At 41.1% G+C, this 9,614-nt stretch overlaps 1 protein-coding gene across 1 annotated transcript; it reads left to right on the top strand.

The window, feature by feature from the left end:
• The first annotated feature begins 325 nt into the window (after window positions 1–325).
• Window positions 326–6,686, top strand: UMPS (uridine monophosphate synthetase). The gene is made up of 6 exons (XM_063288771.1): window positions 326–509; window positions 1,639–1,792; window positions 2,112–2,780; window positions 3,811–3,986; window positions 4,631–4,745; window positions 5,929–6,686. The coding sequence occupies exons 1-6, from the start codon at window positions 375–377 to the stop codon at window positions 6,108–6,110; spliced, it is 1,431 nt and encodes a 476-aa protein (XP_063144841.1). The 5' UTR covers window positions 326–374; the 3' UTR covers window positions 6,111–6,686.
• Window positions 6,687–9,614: the final 2,928 nt, after the last annotated feature.

Genomic DNA, 9,614 nt, shown 5'->3' with positions numbered 1-9,614 from the left:
CCAGTCCAACATCCTCCCTGATGGACCATGATGCCCATCTTCCAAATGCCACCGATCTCTTTCTTGGCGTGCCCGGGGAAGAACTATGATTTGTGAACCTAAACGTGGGGCGACACTTTTGATTCCGCGGCTGGTTTACGAAGCCCCGCTGGGCAACGCGTCTCCGTCCAGGCATGCCCGTAACTGGCTCCTCCACGCCGACAGAGGGCTCGCCTGCAATCTTCTGCCCAGGTCGACGTCACGTGCCACTTCAGCATGCCAGGCCAAGGATGCTCTAGAACAGCCTTCCCTGTTCTTCGTCATTGTTCGGCGACAAGGTCCGCAGCGCAGGCGCCGTCCTCTCTCGCGCGCGGCACGAGGAAAGCGAGAGCGCGATGGAATCGTTGGCGTCTGAGCTGTACGGCGTTCAAGCTCTGCGCTTCGGGGAGTTCGTCCTGAAGAGCGGCCTAGTCTCCCCTGTCTATATCGACCTCCGCGTCATCGTGTCGCACCCGGCGCTGCTGAACAAGGTACCCGCCTCGCCCGCGAGGCTTGACCGGCGTGAGCGGTAAAGCGGTCGTTGTAAGGGGGCGAGGCCAAGATGGATGAAAGAAAAGAGGGCGGGGCGTGCGGAATCCTGCCAGCCAATAGCGGCCGCGGGAATTCCTGGGCTGTTGCCGAGGGTGCCGTTCTCCCGCGCTCTGGAGCCCAGGGGTGCGTCTCTGCTGCCCTGATTCCTTTGCTGGTCAGAAGAGCCGCTCACGTGTGTACCACAAAGGACAGGGGGTTGCGCACCCCGTCTTTCTACCGGCAGCGGATGCTTAAAGTGGCTAACAAAATAGCTTTGAAGATTCCATTGAAAAATAATGAAACTCAGCCTACCAGCACGGGGCTGCAAAATTCCGGATGACCATTGGGTGAGCAAAGAGAGGTGGCAATCTTCAGCTCTTTGCCGCCGTCTAGTGATCGTCCGGGTATTTGCATCCCGGTCTGGTAGCCCTAATTAGACGTCATTTAAGGTAAAATTGATGTAGGATGACTGCATGAAGATACCCATATTGTTGTCTGGGCAACCACATAGAAGTGCTTAGGATTTTTAGATCCTTCAGACTTGGGTAGGCCCGTTTGCTCTGAGAAGTCTCTAATTTTGTTTCTTGCTCTGTAAGCATTTCTCTTAGCCAAGACTATATCAGTTATATATAGATTATATAAGCCAGGTGAATAATTTTTGCCCATATAAATAAATAAAAGGAGACATGTTTCAGATGATTATTTGTTGAACATTCGATAAAATAGTGATTGCCTCTTTAGTCTCCATTGTGTTTTAAATGATGCTGAAGAAACAGTGGATACAATGCAGTCTGAAAAGAACTATCCAGTTGTTTAAGTTGATGAATAAGTGATCATTCCCTGCAACTGCTCTGTCTGGAAGCAAAGACCAGACATTTACATTGCCCCGGGAAGATGAAGTTTTGAAGGATAACGTACACATTTCAATCTACCTATGTCTGTCTGTCTATAATTGCCATTTTCCACCAAATGGGGTAAAAAAAGGAATCAGATTCTAGTGATAGGATTTGGAAAACTCCTTTTTAAGCTTTCACTTTCTGGTAGATCTATTGTATGCTAATAAAATACATTTTAAAACAATTATTTCAGGTAGCAGATCTCCTTTTCTGTTCAGCCAAAGATGCTGCACTCAAGTATGACTCTGTGTGTGGTGTTCCATACACAGCTTTGCCACTGGCTACAATAATCTGCTCCACCAACAAGATTCCAATGCTTATACGGAGAAAGGAAGCAAAAGATCATGGTAAACAGAATAAAGTTTAATTTAAATTTTACATATTGGTATATAAGCAGTAAATATTCATGACAGGTGTATAAGTGATAAATATTCAAGACAGTAGAGATGTGGCTGATAATAGTTTATTCTCTTTCGGTATAAAAGAGAATTTTGATGTAAATTATGTGTCCATGATTAATAAATATGCATGCCCATGGAATGATTTTTTGAATGATTGATGTGTTGTTCATATATATTTATTAATGACAGTAATATTTTGGTTTTGAGCCAAAATGGGTTTTAAAATGTTCATTAGTCTAAAGGATCCTTTCTATTGCTCGTAAAGGAACCAAACGCCTTGTGGAGGGCACAGTTAATTCAGGAGAAACATGCCTGATTATCGAGGATGTCGTCACTAGTGGTTCAAGCGTCCTGGAGACGGCAGAGGTCCTTTGGAAAGAAGGACTGAAGGTTACTGATGCCGTTGTGCTGCTGGACAGAGAACAAGGAGGGAAAGCCAGGTTGGAAAAACATGGCATTCGGCTGCACTCCGTATGCAGCTTGTCTCAAATTCTCAAAGTCCTTGAACAGCAGAAGAAGATTACTTCCGAAGTGGCGGTAAGAGTAGAGAAATTCGTTCAAGAAAATATTTTCAAACCATCTGAGCAAAATGGCACGGCTCCTTTGAAAAGAGTATGCAAAGAAATGAGTTACGCTGCTCGGGCTGAGCTGCCGGGCACTCATCCTCTGGCTGCTCGACTTCTCAGGCTCATGGAGAAAAAGCAGTCTAACTTGTGCCTTTCTGCTGATGTGAACAACTCCAAAGAATTGCTCCGGCTAGCTGACACTCTGGGACCATCCATCTGTATTTTGAAAACTCACATTGATATTCTGGACGATTTTACCCAAGAAGTAGTAGGAGAGTTGAGTGTGCTTGCTGCTCAGCACGAGTTCTTGATTTTTGAAGACCGAAAGTTTGCGGACATTGGAAATACAGTGAAGCATCAGTACAAAGGTAAATTTGACTTCCCTGGCTACTCTATAACCTTGGCAGGGCTATTTAAATTGTTGGGGTATTTTTAATTTCAAACATTGCTGTGTATTTCAGCACAAATTTGCTTTTTATTTTCAAACCACCTGAGCCTCTTTTAAAACAAATTTTATTCTGAATACTGTCAAAACTCATGTTGAGGCTAGCAGGTGCATTACTACCAAAACAAGTGCTTTGATATTCTAGAATGGCATGTTCGAATAGCACCTAACTTAGCAGCCTCTAGATTTGTTGGAACTTGCTCTCAGAACTCTTGGCTGACTTAGATTTTAATATGAATTGACCTAGTTTGCACTTCTCAGACTTCTCGATTCATACAAGAATTGAAACATACTTAACCGTTGAGCCTTTCCCCACTGGCAGTTACAGGCACACCCCACTCATCTCTTTTTTTGTGCCAAGATTTCATGGCATTGCCTGCATCTGGTCTGCAGCCCGTAGCAGAGTTAGACTTAAATGGTTCTCCAGCTGCTGTTTTTAAAGCAGGGTTTCCCTCCTTATCCTGACGGTTTTTGCCATGGATATAATCTGCCATTCTTCGCTGATCGTTCTGCTGTTGATGCAATCAAGTGACTCCTAGATGCTGAGATCAGCCCAGCGTCTCTTGGCTGCTTTAGGCTGAAGAGGGCACGAGCTGTCCCCTCCAGCCCATGGCACAATCCTCCAGGGCCATTTTGGTCCAGGCAGCAGGAGAGACAGGTTCTTTCCAACTGGGGTCCATCTCTGAGTCTCTGAGCTGATGCCCCAGTTTGGACGCAGCAGCTGCTCAGTTATGGCAAAGGGTGGAATAGTACGGTGAAGCAGAGGAGGGCCACCACCCTTCTGTAGCTTTCTAGTGTGGTTTGGGCTGTTTGGGGACATGGATTTTTGATTTGGATCCTTGGGAATATTTCCACAATAATAAAAAGGTGAAAGAGGGTTTTTGGTCCATTTCTGCAGCTTTCTCAGTAACATATATTTGCTCAGTTGTTAACTTGTCCATTCTTTCTTTCAGGTGGTGTTTTCAAAATAGCATCATGGTCAGATATGGTTAATGCCCATGCAGTTCCTGGCCCTGGAGTTATCAAGGGACTGAAAGAAGTAGGGCATCCTTTACAGCGAGGGTGTCTCTTGATTGGTGAGATGAGCTCCAACGAGTCACTGGCCACTGGTGACTATACTAAAGCTGTAGTAAGTTGGAGCTTTCATTTGAATAAAGTTGAAGAATAAAATCCTATCAAGTACCTAAAAGCACCAGCCTTTCCCCCCATTCTCCAGCAGGTTGCTTAGAATGAAAGTGTAGCTTCACTTCAGTACAGTAGAGAAATCCTTGCTTGAGAAGGAGCAGTGGTGGACAGTGAAAACCAGAATAATTCTGGGAAGCCTGGGGGCATGTAGGTAAGAATGGAAGGGGATCGTGAAAGGATTCTGAGATGAAGGATGGTTATGAGCTAGTGCAGTTTTGTTACTGAGATGCCCTTTCCTTTATGAGGTAAATAATATCTCTTTGTGCATAGAGGGATCGGCATCTGTTAATATTCAGGTCAATATGGTCAATAATAATACTGCTCTGATTTTTTTTAAGATTGTGTGTCTTTGCTTTTATAACAGCACCACTACTTAGTATTTATTCCTCCATTCTACAGTACGTCAAAGCAAATTTACCTGATTGTGTGATAGTTGTGGAGTCCTTGGTGCTCTCTGAGCTTGGCTGTTTTCTTGCAGAGCGTGCCAAGCACCAAGCTCAGAGAGCACCAAGCACTCCACATTTCAACCCTGAGCTACAGATACTCTCTTTGATTGTGTGACAGTTCTTGTGTCTGCATTTTCTCTAGGTTAAAATGGCTGAAGAACACTCAGATTTTGTCCTGGGATTTATTTCTGGCTCCAGAATTATTGAAAAACCTGAATTTCTTCACTTAACTCCAGGTGTCCAGATGCAAGCTGGAGGTGAGCACTCTAATTGCAGTGACTTATCTAGAATAAATAGGGCATTTCTAACAGTACAAAATATTGTAAAATATGTAGCCTTGACTGGAATAAGAATTAGCTTGGCTATCTGTGTGTGTAAGCTTATTTACAGTAGAGCATAATTGGGGAACCAACCACTGTGACACAGGTTTCATATGTGGAGCACATGTTTATGATATAAATGTTTTTTCTTTAATTAAAAGCAAATATTAAAAGCTTATTTGCTATGGGTATGTCTACTTTTGTTGGAGTGGCTTTGTTTTTCTTTAAAGTTGGGGAAATTGCCTAAGAGTAAGAGCAGTCTGATAATGACTCCGTTACCGTGGAAGGTGATAAAGAGCCCCGTACTGGATGTGTTCATGCAGAGACTGGACATCCATCTGTTGGCTGTGCTTTTTCAAGAACTACGGAGAATGATCTGGGGTAGCAAGCAGATCTTCAGATGATTATTCCGTTGCCACTCTCGTGCTTTTAACTTACGTACTTATCAAGCGGTATTTTCTTTCCTCTGTTAATTTCAAAACATCCTTTTTTTTTATACGATAGATAGTGTATGCAGGGGAGAAAGCTATGAAGCTGTTTCTTTTGTCAAGTTATGTTTGAAAAGTAAAATTTCCAAATGTTCTATTCTTTCCTTGAATGGAATTTGTTGTAACTTTTGTAAACAAAATTCTCATATGCTGTGCGCTTTTTTCAGCTTCAGCCAGAACTGAACATATTAAAAATGTGGCTACATACAGATTTTTGTAAGGATGTTTGATATTTGCAGTTATTTTTTCATTCATTTTCTAATTGTTGGCTTGAAATTTATTTTTCTCCCGGTGGTGAACTTCTGTTGAACCATTTACCACAGCTTGTACAAAACACTTTTGTTATCAGCACCACTTTAAGAAATAGAGGTTATTATTATTATTATTTGCCATCTTATGCATTATTTTATACTTACGTTAAACCTCTGTGGCATTTTATTACCTTAGGAGAGAAGAGATCCTTTAGAGTAATTGTTCTTTTCTGTGTGCCTTTCCCTTGTACTTGAGCAATATGACGATGGATGTATTCATTGCTAGAAGGAATAACTTTTCCGGCATTTTCTGTAATTATTTTAAATTTTACTAAAATGAAAACAGCTGAAAACAGCAAAAATATGTGTTGTTCCTTGCAGGTGATAGCCTTGGGCAGAAGTACCTAAGTCCACAAGAAGTTATCAGAAAAAGAAATTCAGACATCATCATCGTAGGGCGGGGCATCTTATCTGCATCGGACCACCTGGCTGAAGCAGAGGCGTATAGGAAATTAGCCTGGGACAGTTACTTGCAGAGGATTGGTGTTAGTACACAAACTTAGCCCTGTTGGCTTCCACTAAACAAGCCACTCCAAGAAGCTAGCACAATTAAGAAGGTAATGGTAATATTTTTATCCACCAAATGTTTTTGTGTGTTAAAATAAAGCTGCAACTGAGAGATTTGGAAGCTGTTACACAAATAATAGCAGTGGCACTTCTTGACTCTGAAATCAAGCAGTCGGTTTTTCTATTAAGGTGATTTGGAATTCTATTCAAATCACCTTAATAGAAAGGCGACATAAAAATGGAGAGAAGTCAGGAAACAAGATATATTTTCATACAGCATATGCAGTTCTGGTTATCAGTTCTTAGTTACTGTTTTTTGTATTAGAATATGAGGATTCTCCCTAGACAGTGGGTGTTTCAGTCACATCTGGAACATGCTTGAAAGTCTTGTGCTGGCGAGAGATCTGTCTCTTCAGCACAATTAAGGCACTTAGCAATGTTTTAGCAAATGCTTTGCTAATGTAAAGATAACTTACTACCTCATGTTACATTCAGAAAATATATTTCTTCTGTTGATAATTATCTGGAATATAAGATGTATGAATGTCTTGTACAATATCAATTTTAAATGTGTACATATTAATACATCAATAGTTTTGTGTGGAAAAGTGGAACGATCTGTACATTGTCTTACATAAAACATTGCATTTATGTATGCTAAGGATCTTATGGAACATTTGCAGCATAAATGAGGTATTAGTACAGACGTGACGTTTGTTGTCCTGAAATGGTCCAGAATTCTCAAGAACCTTGTCTTAACCGGCTGCAGGATCTTGCCCCTTTTCTCCTTCAGTCGTGTCATCAAATTCTTCTGTAAAAAGTCCTTACATGTTTCAGTTGAGCAGAACAGTTGGTTTTGATGTTTAAATGACCTTCTATAATTTTAGGATTCTGATTTAAACAGTATCTTAAATTCATATATAATTTGTAAAGTATGGGAAATAAAGTATCTCTTTCATAAATGTGTGTCATTTTCTGTTCAGAAGTTCTACCACCTTAGCCTTCTATTTTAAATGTTACTGAGATTCTGTGTTATTACAGTTTTATTTATTTATACGTGGTCAAAGAGTAGACAATTATCTGAAACAACAGATCAGAAAAACAAGGTAAATGTGTCACGATCCACCCAGGAAAGTGCATGGTAATAAAGAATAAATTAAAAGGTAAGGATATTAGTTCAGTGAAGTCAACTGTTGCTGTGTTTTTGTTGCAACCAGAAAATATTTGCCTATGCTCCTTGTTGTGTCTTGATTGGTATCTTATAAAAGAAGTTTAATATAAAATGCATCTCTTCTCCCCAAGAATTGCTGGAAGATAGATGCTAAATAAAATTCATGACTATCTATAAAAATTGCACTAGAGGAATACGTGCTGGACAGTTAACAACCTCTCCAGAATCACACAGGCATACAGTATACACTGAGATACAGGGATTTTATTATATCTACTACTTGAAAGGGCTGGGAGTAAGATACTATGCCTGCCTTGGAAAGATTATTTCCTTAAACTGGGGGAAGTTAAGGTGCTCAGAGAGTTTGCAGATTTCCACATATTCCTACTAATGAGCATTGCAAAGCTCCGTATTAAGGAGCCAATTTTTGTTCAAAGTTCTATGTTCTCCAACCTTCGATAAATAATCCTTTTGGCTTGATCATAGCCAGCAGAAAGAAGGCAATTTTGGGGTAATTCAGTGGAAATGAGTTTCAGCCAGTAGGACCTTAGTAACTTCCAAGCTCAATATTCAGTCCTAGGCCTCCCTGTCTCAAGCCTAATGTTGGGGATGCTTTTGGAAGGAGAGAGCGTGGCCCGAGAAATTTAGTTTGTGAGGCCCCGGGTTTTTCTTGATCTGGGCTGAATATCAAGTCTGGGCCACGGTTTTGGCCTCAAAAAGTTTTAAGGGCCACAGGTACTCCCCTCCTCTGGTTCAAAAGGAACTCTTGATGGGCAACAAGGATTTAGACACAGTTTCCTTGTTGTATTCACAGTGAGCTTTCCAGGACTCTAGCATAAAATGTCATTCCCGAGTATTTAAAGGAACAGACCTGTATACTATTTCCACCCACAATCCATTTGTGCTGTTTAGGCTTCTGGGAAAATACCATTGTTTTGAGTTCTGATTTCATGATCAACTTAAGAAGGTCACAGAAGTACATAATAGCTTTCAGTGCTCTTCTGTGTCAAATCGAAGAATAAGAAAGAATAAACCTGGGTTCTCCATGCAGCAATTTCAGGGGCATGGAGTTCCAAGTGGTTCTAATGTGCTTAGTTTATCGCTAATATAGAAGTTGAACAAGGCTGCGGCTAGAATGCAGCCCCACTGCACCCATTCTGCAGCTGGTACCTGTAATTTCTGATTCAGGTGTCTAGCATAAAGTTTGCCTATTCAAAAGACTAATCTGTCTGTAATTAGATTGATCCCTTCTTGTTCCTTCCTTGTGAATAGGCACAACTATCGCCTTCCAGTCCTTGGGGATATTTCCTGTTTGGTCAGTGCACATAAATAAAGAAGCAAAAAGAGATGCCTACCAGTCAGAATGCATCTTGAGGAATTCTGATGAGATGCAGTCACAGCTGGGGGCCTTTCAGTAACCAGTTCTGAGAATCCAAAGTGAAGGAGGTATACAGAGCAGATTCTTGGTCCACTTCAGTGTGTTAACGTTTTAAAAAGTTCCAATGGGACATGATTTTTTGAGATTTTTGGATGACGTTTATGTACATCTCAATATTTTTGGGTGACCCCAATTACCTACATCTCACTAAGTTCTGCTTCAGACTTTGTTATAAAATAGATGCTCCTGTGGTCATCTTAATGAAGGATCTGCACTGGGAGATAGAAATGTGAATGTTCTGTTTGTTGTCTGGACCTCTCAGCTTTCCAAGCCATCAACAGTGGCAGCCTTTAAAACTGCTTCCTTACATTTGGACTCCGAGAAACAGTACTGGGAAGGTTCCCCCCACCCCCCTTGAGGGAATTATTTCAAAAGGTCTTGCCAGATAGGCCTTGAAGCCATTGTTCTGTGGTGTTCATAATGCTTCCATCTGGTCCCTTGTGCTGTTTAACATAAGTGTTCCAGAGTTTTGGTGCCTTTAGAATACCGGTGTTATTCTATTTCTCTTTCTCCTCAAAAAGAAAAGCTCTTTCAGTTCTGAATTCGTGCCTGATGTCAGTAATGGACTGGATGGGAGTAAGGAAACTGAAGCTAAATCCAGACATGCTCCTGGACAGATGATAGAAAGATTAATGAATAAGGATTAAGGATTAATGTGCACAGAAAAGTCTTATACTTGACCTAAAGATTAAATTTGAAAGCTGGCTTTTATTCAGGACCTAATGCAAAAATCAGGCGGCTAATCATCAAGTATGTGTTTGCAGAGTTAAGTTTTGTCTTCTTATCTCTGTTTCCAGAATTATCAGAATAGAGTAGTGTTATATCTCATCTGGACTGCTGTTCTCTGTAATATCTGATGCTGCCTTTGAAAAATGTTTGGACATCTCTGTT

Source organism: Candoia aspera, chromosome 1 (assembly GCF_035149785.1).
Source record: "Candoia aspera isolate rCanAsp1 chromosome 1, rCanAsp1.hap2, whole genome shotgun sequence".
NCBI lineage: Eukaryota > Metazoa > Chordata > Lepidosauria > Squamata > Boidae > Candoia > Candoia aspera.
Note: the sequence above shows the minus strand (reverse complement) of the source record. Positions and strands in the feature narration are given on the sequence as shown.

Bases quoted from the DNA above. Each gene is read 5' to 3' on its own strand.
- UMPS (XM_063288771.1), top strand. From the start codon at position 375: ATGGAATCGTTGGCGTCTGAGCTGTACGGCGTTCAAGCTCTGCGCTTC. The intron at 1,793-2,111 runs GTAAACAGAATA...TTGCTCGTAAAG, and splicing joins AAAGGAAGCAAAAGATCATG to GAACCAAACGCCTTGTGGAG. The intron at 4,746-5,928 runs GTGAGCACTCTA...TGTTCCTTGCAG, and splicing joins TGTCCAGATGCAAGCTGGAG to GTGATAGCCTTGGGCAGAAG.